The sequence below is a fragment of the Lissotriton helveticus genome, chromosome 8, assembly GCF_964261635.1.
Source record: "Lissotriton helveticus chromosome 8, aLisHel1.1, whole genome shotgun sequence".
NCBI classification, from domain to species: Eukaryota; Metazoa; Chordata; class Amphibia; order Caudata; family Salamandridae; genus Lissotriton; species Lissotriton helveticus.
In genome coordinates this window covers 744,370,931-744,389,538 of record NC_136069.1, presented here as the reverse complement: position 1 = coordinate 744,389,538, position 18,608 = coordinate 744,370,931, and the positions used below count along the sequence as shown (strand labels likewise).

At 41.5% G+C, this 18,608-nt stretch overlaps 1 protein-coding gene across 3 annotated transcripts in view; it reads left to right on the top strand.

The window, feature by feature from the left end:
* Window positions 1-18,608, top strand: part of LOC144772898 (arylsulfatase D-like) — a 734,130-nt gene that overhangs the window by 530,262 nt on the left and 185,260 nt on the right. For all 3 annotated transcript variants that reach the window (XM_078657571.1, XM_078657574.1, XM_078657572.1), the window contains one exon: window positions 2,516-2,652. In XM_078657571.1, coding sequence (XP_078513697.1) covers window positions 2,516-2,652 — 137 coding nt within the window. The remainder of the gene's footprint in view (window positions 1-2,515; window positions 2,653-18,608) is intronic.

The window sequence follows — 18,608 nt, the reverse complement described above, 5'->3', positions numbered from 1 at the left end:
TAAGAACATCATTTTAGTAAATGGATTTCATTCAGTCTTGCCAACTCTGACCTATGAATGGCCAGGAGTTGTCCCACAGCTTAGTCAGCCCAAGCTTCCTAAGCCAGCTCGATATGAACTTGAACCAGAGAACTTTGGATACACTTCATGTGCCCAGTAGGTCGCCAAGACCCTCCAGATACGCTGAGAGCTCAGGTGTAGTCCAGATGCATACCCAGTTGGTCAAAGGCTTCAGTTGTACTAAATCTGCAGTTCGCTTTGGACCTAAATATATGAAAAGTGGTAGAAGAGGCGTAGTTATTGGGAATGGGATAAGTGAACTAATAAATGAGTTTTCAGCCATGATCAGTCACTAAGTCTTTGCATATGCCTATAGTTCAGCACTAAAACATGCTGCCCTCTGAGCCTTTGCCTTATAGGCCTCAAAAGCAGGGGAGATAGGTCATGAATAGGAGCGCTTATGAAAGTGATAAATAACACTGGATCTGTGGGTCACTAGCAAAGAACTTTTGATAACTTGAGAACTCCAGGTTAAATTGGCAGTCAAACAGTTACAGGTTTTCCCAGATCCAAAAATCATACATTTGGTTTTCTTGGCATTCAGCTCAAAGCCTCGCTGGTTACAGAAGCCCACACAAGTATTCAGAAGCAACTGTAATCCCATAGGGGTCTTCGAAATAAGCAGAGAGTTGTCTGCAAATAATAAAATGGGTACCTTCTTGCCAATCAAAGACGGGAAATCATTTTTGCAGGCCTGAAGCTCCTCAACCACTCCATTTGTATATAAAATGAATAGCTAAGGAGCGAGGACACAACCTTGAGAAATGCCACAGGAAATAGACATACGGTAGTTAACTCTCGTCTATTGCCCCAGCAAACCTGGGCATAAATCCCCACATGCAGCCTAAAGAGAAGATTTATAAGAGTGACTGATGCCCCCATTTTAGCTAGCACCTCCCAGAGCCTCTCACGCGGTATCAAGTCGAATGCTGCTCAGTGGTCTACAAATGCAACATATAATCTTTGCCTACATGTCAGAGCATACTTCCATTAAAGGCGGGCAAACCTAAAAACCTGGTCAAAAGTGATTGTTTTGGCACAAATGTCAGCCTGCAGAGGGATAGAATGTCATTCTGTTCAACCCAGCTAAGTAACTTAGCAAGTATCTGCCTTGCGAAAAACAAAATTGTAAGTTGTCAATTAGGCTTATAGGCCTATCGTTCGAGGGAATGCCTGCATCACCCTTCTTAAATATTGGGAAGATCTCCACCCCCTTCCAAGTGTCTGCCTAGGGGAAAAAGGAAATTGTTGGCATCAGAGGGGGTGCCTACAGTTTGTGGTTGGCGACAACGTAGGGCCATGAACCCTTCTATGATTATTATCAATGATCAAAGTTTTGACTACCATGTCGCAAGCAATCCTAGCTCTTCTCATGGCATCCCCTTTTAAAAAAGTAGTAAGAGGGTTATGGTCACGATCTATTCGTGTCACCACTGCCACATCAATCAATAGCAGCCAAAGCAGCACCAAACATGGGAATTCTGAAACAAATCACATGAGATCAAGAGAGGCAATTTCTCTGGGACTGGGAGCATGCAGCCCAGCCGTTTTTGCCCTTAATATGGGCTCTTCAGCCAGGTATAGCTAGGTCAAAACTGGTCCTGGGTTGCTTGTCTTCCAATGTAGGTAAGACCTGGCTTGGCAGCTCAGGCTGAACTGTTCTGATTGGAGCAGGGTCAAGACTGATTTCTATATAGATGGGTCCATATTGAGGTGGCATGGTGTGCAAAAGAACGAAGGGTTGGGATGCGGTCTGAATAATTACTAGTGGATGAGATTATTTCAAGCATTCCATCCATCACTTTTTTGCATACTTTAGCATGCTTTTGCCAGTCAGTTCAACTGGAAATGTTGCCTCCTTGCAGCTGGTGAAGTGTTTGTGTGTTGGTGTGTGTGTGTGTGTGTGTGTGTGTGTGTGTGTATTTGAAGACCAGAACATGTTTGCACACCAACACTATGAGTACCAGTGCGCTATGAGGACCGGAAAGCCGGTCCTCCTAACGTTTACAGTGCTCACATACTGAGGGGAGCTCTCTCAGCACCATTTTAGGATCAGGTTAATCCTAATGACGCCTACTTTTTTATGTTTTATGATGTTTCTATTCTGTATGTGCGAGTATATATCCAGGCTAGAGTTTCTACCCATAAACACATTGAGCTCCATCAAATTGGGAAACAGTAGCATCACTTCTCTACCACAATTAGCAGCAACAAAAACTGTGGTATGAAGTAATATCTAAAAACAGTTTGTAATGATTAGGGTCTTCAATACAGTGTGAGCAATTGCAGTACGCTGCAGCACTCTGGTTTGCCGCATAGCAGTTCAATATATTAAAGCAAAACAATTTTGAAGCATAAATAATTACTGAACATCAGTAGATAATGGGTAATTATTTAAGTCCCTTGTGGAATATGAGCATTCAGTAATATGGAGGTGTTCTGTTTTGTTTTCAAGAAACCAACAAAGACCTTTCCTCCTCCTGTTCTCGCTCCTGCATGTTCACAGCCCACCCGTTGTCACTAAAATGTTTAATGGAAAGAGTAAACATGGGCCATATGGAGACTATGTTGAAGAGATGGACGATATGGTTGGTAAGTTACCCTTACAGATGTGGCTCACCTAAAGTATGTGGTAGGGTTGCACTCGTCATTGGAGGACATTGATTTGTATAACGGAGAACCAAGCACAAAAATATTGTGCTGCAGCATATTGTAGACAGAATATTGGCTACCAAAACATTGTGAAGGTAAGTATATACTGGTAAGTAAAGTATGCTATTCTTAACTCCACATCTACATGTGTGTGTGTATATGTATATATATATATATATATATATATATATATATATATATATATGTATATATATATATATATATGTGTGTGTGTGTAGAGAGCAGCACAAATCAACAATTCTGTCGATAGAAACGGCAAGCACACGATTATCCAGTTGCTAAATTAGTTTATTACAAACCGGCTTTCACCCTTGACAGACGCGTTTCGTAGTAAAAGCTTTGTCAGTGTCAGTTTGTGCATAGGAATGATCGCCATTTTAAACCCCCCACAGATTTCATTTGTCAGTGACATAGAAGATGGTGCATCTAGGTCAATGTTGTGGCCATCTTGGAATGTAGTATTTCACATATTATCCAGTGGTTTCTGTGGCGAATATAAAGTGCTCTAGTGCAAATTAAAAACATTTTACAGCAACAAACGTATCATTATTATTGTGCACACTGCATTTCATTGATTTAATCTAATGCCCAGATTTCATTAGTACATATACACCAAACACAGTTTTACTTTGCTCTCATATTTGTTATGAAGAAAAAAAAAAATATATATGTGTGTGTGTGTGTATTATGTAATCCAGGTACATAAATGTGAAGATAGCTATGGTAAACCAAATCCCATCTAATATTTGTTATATTTGTATAATCAGTGCTTTAAATGCAATATTTCAGTATCACAATATCTTTCTGTATATTCTGTTACTATATGTCTGTTTTGCTGTGAGGTTCTTTCTATGTGATGAATTATAAAGAAAAAACCTCAAAAAGTGGGATAACTTCTAGAAGCATATATTCTGTTTATTTTTTATTATTTCTGAAAGAAAAGCATATCATTCGTAGAGGAAGAGTAGATTCCAACCGGATAGTCCAAATAACATTCTTTTATAACTACATGTGTGTATAATGTACAGTTATTTATGTCATAGTTATTTTCATTGATGCATGTATGCTTGTGGTAGTATTCCTGTGACTATCACATACTGTATACCCCGTTCATAGCAGGCTTTTTTGCGCTTAGCCTTGGTTTGATATTGCAGGAGTTGAAGAAACCACTTAGGTTCTTAGAAGATTGTAAGAATGTCCAGTAGATTGATCATGGTATTGCTGTACTAAAAATGCAACAGGTGTAGAATAGCAATTCAAACCCTTATTTTTAACAGCCAAATTGATTGACACATCCACTGACAAGGTATTGACGGAAGAAGATGCCTTCGCAGAGGACATGGCTCTATTGGAAAAACCCAATCCGGTATATGGGACATTATTTTGAGTAAAGAAAACCACCTCGTTCTTTGCTAAAGTGAGTTACAAAAATCAGATACAACTTTTCCTTATGAAGATGAGCCATTAAATTGGCTATCAGTGGAAATGGGAGAAATGTACAAAGGAGGAGATAAGGCCATGGAAATCTTAGAGCAGTCTTCCCAAAACCATTCTTCCGGGTATCTGGATAGGAATTTTGGGAGAAGAGCATTTTCAGGAATGGAAAAAAGTCTACCTGATGGATCCCAAACATTTGACATATTCCACCAAAAGACAAGCCGAGCCTGACTAAATCGTGGCAAAGTTGAAAGACTCTGCTTAATCTGTATGCTACTACATTCTCATTCCATTGGATATAGGTGCTTGGAGAGTGGCCAAATGTTTGTTTGCCCATTTGATTATCTGATACACGAAGACAGGCGGAGAAAGAGATCCTGTATGTTGGGCTACGTTTTGGTGAGTGTTATCCACTATCATCTCTCTATAGTTTAATAAATGGAGCATCGCTTCTGGAAGACCCTTTACTTGAATTATTTGATGACTAGTTGCTCTTCAACAAATCTGGCATTTATTTGTAGTCCGGATTAATGAGGTGTGGGGGAAGAGACGATTCCCCTGATTCACTTTTAATTAAGAATCTGCCCTTATAAAACCTTTGCAACCCTGATTAGTAGTGGAACCTGAGATCCCATCTCCTGGGATGATGGTGCTCAATGTAAGAGAAGATGTCAAGCTAACTATCCCCATTGCATTTGAACCTATGGCACCACAAAAACAGACAATGTTAAAAGGAGTCACAAAAATATTGTGACTGAGCTGATAATTTTCTTTAAAAGTATTTCTACAGTTTCTTGTTCCAGTGCTCTGTTTTTTTTCAAGTTTTTATTATTATGTTTTCGGCTCTCAAACGAGGGCCACATATAACAATCATATAATAAAACACCAACATCTACGATATTAATATACAATGATGAACAAAAAGAAAAGGAAAATAATCATTCAAGAGAACACCACATGAACACAGACCGGGGAATCCAGAAATTATCACTACAAATTTCATTAATAAATATCTAAAAAACTCCTAAAAAAGTTAAACATTTTGAAGCAAAACATTTCATTGGGGCATGAAAAAAGTATTTACATTAAGAATTCCTAATTGTAGGCAAATAGATCTCAACCATTTAGAACGAAATGGGCGTAATATAGGGCAAATAAACAAAACATGATTTCGGTCTTGAACTGCCTTATTACAAAAATTGCATATGGGGGATGTTCCATACCACTTTGCTAAAAGAGAATTTAAAGGAAGTAAATCATGTCGCAGGAGGAACCATAACCTTCGTACTCGATGTGGGATATTCCAGGAGACATACTGCTGTGCCTGCTTTATTGAATACGAATTTAGAAGAAGTTCACCACCCTTCTTTCCATTTTGGGCAATCATATCCAATTTAAAGCAGAGTTCCCACGATGCATATTTCAGCTTGGATTTTAGTTGAGAAGGAGAAAGTAAAAACAAAGTATTTTCCTCCAACTCTAGCAATTTTACAGCTGTTCTGAAATTTTTTACTAATAATGAGAACTCATTTAAATTGCCCAGTAGTTCCTTTTTTATATATGCCCGTAAGGTACCCAAATCACCTCTGGCCAAACAGGCCACCCATCTTACTAGGGCAATCAACCCCTGTACCCAACAGCTCCGGAGGCCAAATTCCAGCCTTCATGCAGACACGGAGCAAGCTGTATTGAAAGAAGAAATTCTTCTCAAAACCTTTCCCTCCATTAACTGCAAAAAACCCCAATGTCTTAATTCCACCAATTCTAATCCATAAAGCAGAGTGGCAGGGATTTTTGCATTATACACTTCTAGAAAACGAGCAAAGTGTCTTTTCCCTGTAGCAGAATATAGCGAACATAACCCCATACCATGTGACAGTGCCTTACGAGAGTTATGTTCAATATGAGGTCTTTCACTTAGGTTTGCCGAGATTATTTTACCTAAAAAGGGGTAAGTTTTAACCACCTCTAGTCTCTGACCACCAATAGCCCATCGAAAATCTGCAGATCTACATTTTTTCCTTCCAGTAATACACATGATTTTGCTTTTGGAAACATTAATCTTCATGAAATGTTCCTCTGCAAATAAGTGTAAAGCTTGTAGGCGATTAGATAAGCCCTTGGGAGTTAGATCTAAAATGAGGATATCATCCGCATACATAAGAACAGAGATGGATGATCCTCCAACCACCGGGGCTAAACCAACACCTGCAGCAATAGAAGCAGGAAGGTCCGCAGTATATAGAGAAAACAACATGGGGGCCAATAGGCATCCCTGTTTTAACCCATTTAAAGATGGAATGGACTGAGAAAGACCCCTTTCTCCACCTTGCAGCACCTTACACCAGGTATTCGAATGAAGGGATCTTACAAGTTCCAGTAGATGGGGCGGCATACCCATTACAGCAAGCTTTCTCCACAGCGTTGGACGGTCCACCTTGTCAAACGCTGTGGAGAAGTCTATAAATGCCGCGTATACCCCGCCTCCCCGGATTCGTACATATTTGTCCGTAATCACTTGGAGGGCAGTCAAATTATCAAGTGTACCATGTTTTTTACAAATCCAGTCTGTTCCAAAGGTAAAATATTATTTGCCTCCACCCAATCTTCAATTAGTAGTAGAAGGCATTTAGCAAAAACTTTTCCAACCGCATCCAGTAGAGCGATCAAACGATAGTTCATAGGTTTGTCCCGCTCGCCCTTCTTAAATAAGGGTATTAATATACTTCCCTTCCAAGAAATAGGGACTGATCTTAATAGGAAACATGCTTTAAACAGAGGGAAGAGAATCCTGCTCCAGGTAGTAACATCCTGTTTCAATACTGAAATAGGCAACTCATCTGGTCCCAATGCTCCGGAGGAGCGCATACTCTTAATCGCCAGAGCAATGGAATCCTCAGATGGAGATTCCATAGCAGACCTACAGTCCCATAGAAGATCACTATCCTTACCCTCTATGTCATTTGATGCATACAGGTTCAGTATAAATGAACGCCACACATCCTCAGGAATAGAAACAGGGGTAGGGCAAGTTCTTACACCACATCCCTTGCCAATTATGGACCAGAATTCTCTCGATTTACCGTAAATGGAAGCCTCCCTTAAACTGATCCAGAGGGAGTCTTCTTTTTCTTTCTTTAATTTTGCTCTCACTCTGGTCCTCCTTCTTTTTAATAGGGATAGCTTATTTTTAGTTTCCATAGATCCAGAGAGAAACTGTTGCCTCACTAACTTATTTATTTCTTTATTTAAAGGCAACAATAAGCTAGGGACAAAAGTCGTTTTCCTGGAGTATCTAGGCTTCTTTGCGATCGCAGTGAGTTTTTCCATAAACTTTTCAAAATGGAAAAATTCCATACCCTGCCATTCTTTTAATTCGAGTATGGTTTCTGCAAGAATATTTTGCAAACCCTTCATAGTCGTCGGGTTCCACAAACATCTACCCGACTTACAAAGCAAAGAGACTCCTTCAGTATTTAAAGACCATGTATCCGTGACCTGAGGTTGTAATAAAAGCGTTATACTGATCACGTTATGATCGCTCATGATTGTTTGAGAGACCATTAAGTCCTGAATAAGGAAAAAGGAAACATAGTCCATAACTACGTAATCGAGGATAGATTCTCCCTTAGGGGACCTATGAGTGATTTTGGCTGGATTATCAGATGCCATCCTACCATTTACAATCAACCCCTCTGAATGGCTAAGTTCTTGCAACAATATCTTCCCTCTTTTGCTAGTTTTTATTTTACTTGGAAAAGTAGATTGTGGTATATTGTAAGCTTCTTCTTTAGACTTATTTCTAAACAAATTTATGCTTGAGTGGGACACTTTACTATTTAAATCGCCCACAATTAGAATATAAGGGGGCTGGTCACATTCTAATAGCTGTTTGACATATGAAAACATTTGCTTCAGAACAATATTAAAACCATCTTCAGGCGGAATGTATGCATTGATGATTACTAGAGAACGCTGGCTGCCTACACTGGTTAAATTATTAATAGTTATGGCTTGAAAAAGGTTGCTTTTATCAACATAATGAGAGAATTGCCATTGCAATGCATTAGACAAGAGGCAGGCAATTCCCCCTTTTGCATGACCTTTTTTTGCTGGCGCGGCTGCTGCCTCTAGCAAAAATAATCCTTTCCACCATATAGACCATTCTTACACCAGGTTTCTTGGATGCATATCACATCCGCATTTAAAGAAAATAAAAAATCAAATTTCTCCGGACTATTAGACAACCCTGCTGCATTCCAGGATATAACTTTTAACTGACTGCTAAAGATGTTGAAACAGTCTTGGATTATCCGAGTTATTACTAGACAAAACTCCTGGGAGCCAATTCCACAGATGATTATCTTCTATTAAAGGGGCAGTCGTGATCAGAGGAGGTATAATCTGGGAAACCATACGTTTACCTCTCAAAACCTTGATTTGTAGGTCTTCAATAGATTTAGACCTATTCTCCTGCCTAACACCCAGCTTTGTGGCCCCTCCTCTAGGGAGGATAACCTTTTCGTTATGTAAAAAGGGTGACACATCTATCCCTCTACATTGAAATGATTCAGCCTGTTGAAACACAAGATTAACTATTATTTTAGAGTAAAATTTCGCCCGTACACATAAACCATTTTCATACCTTACTAAGGAAACCAAATCAATGTCATTTGACTGAATGAGTTTTAAACAATCAATATCCTTAAAACAGTTAAGCAACCAAGACCTGTTTAGGTATAAATCAGAGTCAAATAGTGGCAAGAAGTCCAAAGTCAAGATATCCACATATGAATTAGACAATTCTTGTTGTGAAGAAGAAGAGTTTGTGGCAACCTCAACCGGTAATTGAAAATTAGGCGCGGATGGATTAAGTGCCCCTGGTACAGTAGGCATAATTCTCATCACTTCTTCGATTGGAACACTGGACGATGGTGAAGTGTTCTCTAGAATAGGGACTTGCGTAGTGTTAGTGCTGTTATGACGAGAACATTTAACTACAGAACCATTAGTACGGTCGGTCACCTTGTTAGAAAAAATGTCCAATAAAGATTTATCTCCAATCTCTGGTTCATTATATTCATCATTGTTCATATGTCTTTGGAAAATTATTTGCCTCTGTTTTTTCTTCTTGTACTTGCGAACAGGTTTCCTGTTTTTCCCTTTATTCTTTCTACTTTTAATGACTTTTCCATTTTCATCGGAATTCACTTCAAGCTCCTTTCGTTCAGTGGTGAAAATTGGGAATAACTCTTTTCCCACCAAAGGGTCAATCTCCACCAAACTGTCCTCTTTTAGGATTGGTTCTAATACCTTCATATCATTAGAAACAGACAGAATAGATATCTCTAAGGACTCATTTTTGTTAACTATTTCAGGTATTTCTGTAGGAGCATTTTTTTCCGATGAATTGTTGATGACACAAGGGAAAACAATCTCCGGGGCAACAGTAGCGCCATTTTCTGCACTTTTGCCAACAATACCTTCAGAATCTGGGTAACTGAATCCAAGGTGCAGTCAGAATTCCCAACAAATTTACTCAGTAATGAAAGTATGGAGGACAGCAAGTGTTCTAATACTATTAAACAATCAGAAATAGGTCTATCCTCTTTTGGCAATCCAGAAGCGGCAATGGGGCAAATGCCGGATAGGTTAAGTAATAAACTCCTAGAATCATTATGTAGAGAAGGAATATCATCAGATGTTAAAGAGGGAGTACTACTATATAGCAATAATCCTGACGGCGTTGCTCCCGATGGCGTCTTACTGTGATTTACGTGATTCAAATTTCCATCCTCCATATACCGTCCACATAATTCAAGATCAATACTAGACAAAAGGGATTCTCCTTTTTTTGTAATATCGGGACATTTTGTACCGAAAGAATTATTAGATCGAGGTACAATCGTATCTTTTATCTTAATGTCAGGCATTTCTCCCCCTGGAGTATATTCAGGAAGATTAGCCACAGAGGATGTTGCTTTGGGTAACGATGAGGCTTTTTCCACAGCAGACGGTGCCCCCACCAGAGGCTCCATCTGAGAACCGCATATCTTCGGGATTTCAACGGGTTGTACCCATAATTTCAGTAGCTTCATCTGTCCCTTCATTAACACCCCGTTGTCAAATTTATTCCTCAGGGGGTTAGATCTAGTTTTTGTACATGACCTTCCCCCTAGGACTCTTCCGGAATGTAATTTCTTTGCAGTCATCCTTAACTAAAAGACAACCACGCAGAAAATATAACGCAGATAGTATATATAATAATCACAGAATGATTCTCAGATTCCTTAGGTATGCAAATAAATATGATTGTTCAAAGATGTTCACAAGAATCTCTTATATAGCGTTCCGAAATAGCACTCTACGAAACTCACGAGAAAAATCAAAATAACGTGGCCCAGCCCAGCCTACCTCAGCCACTGAGGGCCATAGAGGGCCCGCTCTTTGCCCGGTCTTCGCGCGCGTCCCGCGTACGCGTCAGGAGGCTGGACTAAGAAGAAGGAGGAGGTGGGCGGGAAGAGGCACCAGGTGCGCGGAGTGGTGTAGCGCAAGCGCTCCTGGTCCTCGCAGTCCCGCTCCCGGTCTCTGCAGGTGGCCTCCTGATGTCGAGAGTGACTGAGCACACGGGCTCCCAAGTCACAGGCAGGTCTCAGGCAAGTCTCTCACAAGCGAGTTTCAAATGCACACAAGGGTTTCTCCTCAAAGCGGCTACGAGCGGCACCTCGTAGCCTTCCCTTCCAGCTCACACTCGATAGTACCACTTCTGTTCTTGATTCTTATCCTCCCTGTGCCTCTACTCTTGCAGAGGGTGGAGCGATGGTGCAGTATGACCACACACAAAGCAGATAGTTTGAGACCCTTGGGCAGAGCCTGTGCTCAGTAACCTGCTCAGTACTGCATCCACAACCGCAGCCACAAACCACAACCTTGTAGACACAGCCCCTCACGGTCACTGTCACAACTAAATGTCTTTAGTGTTTTTTTGGCGCAGGCTGCAGGTAATCCCTCCGGGGGTGCAGCCTCTGTAATGGTTTGAAATCAAATTCCAGGCAGACTGGTGTTGATCGTTGTCGGTGCTCTCTCTGGTCTCTAGCACACTCTGCTGGTACTGGTGCAGTATGTAGGCTATAGGTGGGCTGTGGTTATGCTACGGGTATGCTAAGATTAGCTGTGGATGGCTGTAACAGGTATCTGTACCCCCAGTCTCAGCAGCCCCACAGCAACACCACGCAGTACCCTGCTCACCTGCTTCACGCTCCTGGTTGCCTACAGCCTGGGTGGAACGACTGCAGCTGCTCACCAGTATCCTCCGAAACAGCCCTCAGGTGCGCAGGCCCACTAATTCTCTCTCCACTGTCTCTGCAGCTCAGCCGCTCTCTCTCTGCAACTTACAGCCTTTTCTGCAGTTTTCAGCCGGCTCTGCCCCAATTGCCCCAATTGAGCGGGATTGCGGGCATCGGTCTTTCTGTGGTTTCTCACCCCCTCAAAAACTCGGGGGACACTGCTGCAGCGGCCGCCTGCTTGCTTCCTTCTTTCCTTCTTTCCTCGTACTCGCTCCTACCACACTCGCAAACCCGGGACTGGATAGGCAAAATCACGCATCAAGAGTGCAGTGCAGCCACTGAGACTCACACGGTTCTCCTCCTTAATGAGCCGGTTTTGTTTCTGCGTGTCTCAGCTTCGGCTCTGTGCTGCTGCTCTGCCGCCCGGCTTGCTCACTAGATTTCCTCTCCTTTCATTTTCCTGTGCGGCACCCGGGGGAAGGAGCGGCACTGGCAGGCTTGTGAGCTGTGTGGCTACGGACTACGAGCTGCGGGCTCAATACAAGCAGCGGTAAGCTGATGGGGTGCGGGGGTGCAGGGGTGCAGGGATGCAGGGAATCCACACCAACCTGCTCAAACCCCGTGAACGCCACCTCCTCTGTTCGACCCCGGTTCTTCCACGCTCCAAGCTTCGGCTTCCAAGCTTCAGCTCACTCGATTCACAGCCGCTCTCCGCTCGATTCACAGCCGCCAATCCTATTGTGAAGTGCTCTGTATTTGATGGAATTCTGGGTGTAAGTTGTAGAGACTGGTTTTGAAACTATACAGATCTTCTTGAATTCCAGAGAGTAACCATAGCAAATTACCTCTAGAATCCATGTACCAATGACTTCTTCTTCCCAGGTATGATAGAATAAAGAGTGGTAACTCTCCATTGGTATGTTGCTGTAATTAAGTTCATCTGCTTGGTTTAGTGTGCTTCTATCTTAAGTTACAATGAAGGAAAGAAACCTCTCCTTATATGCCCTTAAGAGGTACCAAGGGTTGGCCTAAAAGCTGTCTAAAAATTTCCATTTTTTAAATCTTTCAGGGAACAGAGGTGTAGATAAACTGGTGCTAAGAAAGAAATTGTTCAGACTGCGAGTTATAGACCTTAACTTCTAGGTCATAAATGACTCCCTAAATAATTATATCCTGTTCGCAACAAAAAAAAACACCTTATTTAATAAATGTATTTTACATTGAATTAGAAAAAAGTAGTCTCTCGTCCCCCACCACTCAGACAGGGAAGACAGGCGGACCTTGGGACAACATGAAACTATCTCTTAAAAACCTCAGTCTGAAAAAAACCCTGATTACTTGCCTTGCCTGCACATAATCTTTTGAGGAATAGAAGAAGGACCTCCTCCCTCATGTAGCTTGTATCTTCCTGATGACACTGGAACCGCTGGATGGAAGGCAAATGAACCAAAGGAAATCAAAAGTGCCCCGCACCTCCACTGCTTAGTCTATTGATGATTCCGGGGGACTCCGTGAGACAAAACAAAAGCATACATTTGTGATGGAGCACTTTGTCTGCCAAATTCTAAATCAGGTCCATTGTTCAGAAGAAAGTCATTCCAGTCCCATCGTAATGTTGGTCCGAAGAACTCTGGAATTGTAATGCTGTGTTATATTGTATGTTAATGTTAGGTTATAATGTTACTTACTTATGAATTTTTTCACCCTCCTCTTAGAAAAACATTATCAGGGAGCATCAGTATGTTCTGGAGGAATTTTCATGCAAATATTAGGAGCTGCCCCAGAAAAAGATTAGTTGAATATATTTTGCTTATTAGATTTTTGTATTTCTAGCATTAGCCAATTTGCCCATCAGGATTTTCTGTCTTCTGGTAGGATTTGAGCTTCATGGCTAAGTAAGTAATACTGTTATGATGTAAGGTGTTTATAACATATGTAGACTATCCTAAGTATGCTGTTGTCTGTCTTGCTTCTGAGAATAGGAAAGCTTTACAGGAGCCACACTAGCTTTACGAAGATATGCAGCTCAGGGCGTTACTCTGTTCAGTCTGTTCAGTCTAGAGAACACTCATTTGAGATTGTGAATGATCCTCAGTTGCCAATGAGCATGTTATGTTATATTGTGAGTGTTTTTCTACAGCTAGTTTGCTGTCCATTATGAAAACAAGAGACTTTGCTTTGCTAGAGATTTCTGGTTTTATTATTCCTAATATGTTAGGTTGTCACTCAGTTTGATAAAAAAAAAAGAATTATAGTCCGTTTTAGGAAGTGTTTGGATTGATCCTACTGAGATAGCTCTAGGTCTTTATGTAGATCTATTGTGAACAGTTCAGAGTTCATGCTTAAGGCGAGCTCTGTGCTATCCACATATTGATGCATATTTAGGCATGTTTCCCTGATCAATGCATTAACCAGTTGTTCACACAAGCCGAAAAGTGATAAGCTGGAATGAATAATGAGGCATCTGGGGTGGGTCCTCCTAGTGTATGTTTGTTTTGGAAAGGAAACAAATTATGTTTATAGTAAGGCCCTCCCTCACCAACCTAGTTGGTGACATGGTTCATCATCCGGCCCCACCCAAGGCAGTGAGTGTACTTTGAGTGTGCTACGATGCCTGGATATAGCGGAGCTGGTATTGTGCCGTGAGAGTGCAGTGAAAGAAAGTAAGTGCATGTTAAAAAGGCTGTCTTCAGGGCCCCTGGGATAAAAAATGACTATTTTAACGAGTGGGCCCTTGGCGGTTAATAAAAACTGCTGCAGGGATTCTGCTCATACACAGAACTGTGCACAGAGACCCAGGACCTCAGTGAATTGTGGTGGACCAAAAAACTCACCTTAGTGCCTAGATCCCCTAAACGACTAGCATCAGTGTCACATTAGCTCTTCGTCCTATAGCAAAGGAACCAATGATTAGACAACCCAGAATATTCGACTTGGGATACACTCAGGAATGGTGGGAATCAAGAACACTCTTTTGTTTTATTTTCATACCAGTCCACAACATGGGTAAAAAGAGACATGATCAAGTTTAAAATGTTTATTTTAATGATGTGCTCTAAAATGCAGTATTTTTGCTAACATAAGCAGACATATGATTAAAAATAATACAATCCGCATTGTTACAATTCCATAAAACACAAAGGGAGAAATCATATTATAATGATAGTGGAAACAGGTCCTATAGTGCCTTATATACCACCCTCCCTAACTAGGAACTATGTTTTATATATTATTAGAGGGTCTCTACGGCTTGAATGGGGAACCCCATACCTCCAAGATCTGCAAAAGCTCTCTCTCTCTGGAAATGGATTTTCTCCAATTGTTAAAATCATGCATGCAGTGCAATATTAAAGGCGCCAGAATTTCAGCTAGCTGAAACTGAGTGCATGTTGTGTCTAGAGCATGAGCCTATCAGCCCGAACAACACCTAACATTGTTATGATAAAACCTTGAAGGCTTCAGCACTCATTGTGCAGACTAAGGTTGATATGTAAGTCTAGGGATGTTGAAAACAAGCCCTTCTCATTAAAGAAATTCAAGCAGCCTAACTTACAACAACTGTTACATATAGTGTCGTGTTTACAAAGCAGCAAAAGGGTAAAATGGTGTTTAAACTTCTAATAAGCCTATGATAACATACACAGCAATGTGTGCAAGCAGGGCCCTGCCTTCACTACAAAACGAGAGCCGGATATTTAAGGAGATCCTGAGGTAACTCCAATATCCTAGTCGGTCAACATGTTTCAGCCATGCTCTCTTCGTGGTATGGCTTTCTTCAGGACCTATGTGTAGTGCAAATTGAGTGGTCTAAAACGTGTTATTAAAAGACCATATATGTGAAAACACCCGCTAAGGTGTGATATGTGGTTGAAGAGAATTTCCTCTAGTGGCGCTTTCCTGTGTGGAAGGAAAAAGACAAAGATACAGAGAAACATTTAACATACTGGTATAGTTGCTTCAGGAGCGGAGTGTCAGTGCTCTTATGCGGTGAAAGACACAGTGAGAACAGGGTGTGGTGTAATTAGTTATAATCGATGCCTGGTAATTTATGCGGTATCGAGTTGTTGCAGGGATTCTGCTCGTGCACAGAACTATGCGCAGAAAACCAGGACCTTGGTGTATTGTCGTGTACCAACAACCCACCTCAGTGCCCAGAACCCCATACAGACTAGCATCAGTGTCTCATTCGTTCTTTGAGCTACAGCGAAGCTACCAATGATTAAACAACCCAGAACAAACGACTTAGGTACCTTTCAGGAATAGTGGGAATCAAGAACACTCTTTCGTTTATATTCTCATAAAAGTCCGCAACGTGAGTAATCAGACACGGTATAGTTTAAAATGTTTATTTTAACTATGTGCTCTAAGATACATTATCTTTACCAACATAAGTAAAAAGATGCATAAAATCAATACAATCAGCATTGTTACAATTCCATAAAATACAAAGGGAGAAATCATATTATAATGATAGTGGAACCAGGTCTATAGCGCCTTGTGTACCACCCTCCCCTTGCTAGGAGCTAGCTATTCTAATAATAGAAGATCTCTAGGTTTGAACGGGGAACACCATACCTCCAAAATCAGGTGAAGTGAATCACATCCCAGATCATCACAGCTCTTTGTGGATGGAAAGGTTTTCTCCAAATGTCTCTCTCATGTATACCATGCAGTATTAAAAGCATCAGAGTTTCAGTGATGTGCAGCTGTGTGCGTGTTATGTCTAGAGCGTTGGCTGATCAACCTGAATCAACTGCATACATTGGGATTTAACCTTGAACACTGTGTACAGATGTGAGGTCACAGTGTAAGTCTAGAGATGTGAAAAACAGACCATTCTCATGTGAAGGAAAGCAAGCAGTTTGTCTTTGTAAGAACAGAGGCATGTAGTGTTGTGTGCAAACGCGGAAAAATGGTGTTTGAGCAACTAACTCACCTATGCCAACATAGCAATGTGTGCAAGCAGAAGCATAGCTTCACTACACCTCCCCTGATCAGTCCAACGAACAAAGGGAAACATAATAAGGATGCAGAGTTCAAGTTCGTTTGAGACAGATATAGGTTCAGTTTTGTCAAAAGGGTCACAAGGAGATGAGAGGGACAAAAAACAAATGAATTTCTTCAAAGAAAGAAATGCAAGTGGAAAAAAATTCACAGTCGGGAGAAGAACAAACTTTGGTATTGCAAGCAAGCCCAGTGGCTGTTGGACTAGTGGGATTCCTAGTACCTGTCCTAAGACTCCTGACACCACCAGGGCAGTGTCTTTTCTAAGGAAGGGTGCTCACGTCTGCTTCTTTGGGTAATGTGGCAGTTGGCAGACGAGAAACCTTTGACTTCATATCAACAGCTGAGGCCTAATCACTGTAATAGGAGTATTGGTACCATTGATCTAGCTCTGAAGAGTAACACTGTGCAACATGGTCTGTATATTGCACCTCCCCTCCCTCCTATAAAATTCTCGCAACTTTTTTGTTTCCTGTACCTTACTATGCTCTTGTAACTGATGTAACTTCTAACGCAACGATCCTCTGGTAAAGTGCTTTGATACATCCGGGTCTAGCCAGCGCTACCGTCGATGGAACTCTGACGATGCCCCATGGGCAGAAACCAAAACTGTTTGTACTTACTTTGGAGACCGAGTACCCTTGGCCACTACCTGGTGGATCTGTCCTATGCAGCTACAGAGGAGTCTGGACCCCTTGGCCATCACTTACCCAGCCGGACATCGGACATTGTTTTTCGCGGTTCTTCTTGGTTTATCTGTCTGTCACACTGACTGCTTGGTTCCCCCTGATGGACTTTCCCCCTCCTACCTGCCTTGACTCTATCAGCATTCTCCTCCCCTGTTTTCCTTTCCCTCTCTCAGTTCCGCTATGCACTAGTAATGCATACTACTGTGCTTTTGTGGCTTCATCATGTGTCCTTATGTGCTATTCGCTAGTAACTCTTGTTGTTACTATGTAATCACAGTGTGACTTATGTAAAATGTAACTTACAACTCGTTGTTCCTTATGTAAAGAGCTCTAATACCTCCGGGTCTAGCCACCGCTATATAAAACTCAAATAAATAAACGCATGCTGGACTGCTTCCAATTTAATTCATCAGTGTGTATGCACAATATGTTGCAACAACCTCCAAAAGGAAGTCATTGTTATCAGCAAAGAGAAACGCCATCCAATTCAGTAATGGAAGTGAACATACATGTTCTTCGATAGCAGGAGCCTCTAGCACCATCAGAGAACAACTTGCGTTTTCTTCGAGATAACTCCGTTCCAGGAAGTCATGTGCAGCCGCACATATGGCCCAATTTACCAAAACTCTGTGCGCCGCCGCGCAGGCCATAATACCGACTCCAGAACAGGCCAACTCATGAGCCACTAAGGGACTCATTAAATGATCATAATCGAGGACAGGAGACTCCATTTTGGAGAGACAAAGTTCTACTGCCCATTTGAATTGCAATCCAAGCAAAGGAAGACAGGTTGAACGCAAGTAAAATATGAAAAGCGGAAGGATAATCCATAAGCCACGCTCAATGTGGCCAATGGCAGCACTCCATATTGTTCAAGCACACAATCATGGAGCAGGGTCAGCCTGGGCCAGCTGGCTCTTAACACAGACAGTGCAGCCATTTCGGAGCAAGCAAACAAATAGCAGCAAACTGGCAGCCAAGGCGAGAATTAGAGGAAAGCCGCCAAAGATGCTGGAAAAAATAGAATGAAAAAATGCTAGTATCACACCAAATATAGTTTGGAATGAGGTCACAAGGCCGGAGCTAACAATTAAAAAAAAAAAATGGGCCAAGCCTGTAGTGGTAGAGGCATTAAAGATAGTGTGGAACAAAGCGCCAAAATGAAGTGGGAGATCCATATTTAAAAGTGCATGTACCTCAGTAAGCGTGTTAGCAACGTGAAGAACAAATGTTTCACGAGAAGAAGTAAGGGCGACTTCTTTCTGGGACGATAGAGCTCTTATTCTGTTTAACCTATTGAACTCTGCTTTCAGGGTCGGAATTGAAGGCCAAATAGAGGTATCAAGCCTTCTATGCGTGTTGGGAAAAGCTAATTTTTACAGCAAACTATGCACTGTGAGACAGTGACAATGTAAGGAATCCCAGCCAACATCCTGCAGCAAGCTTCATTATTTAAAAG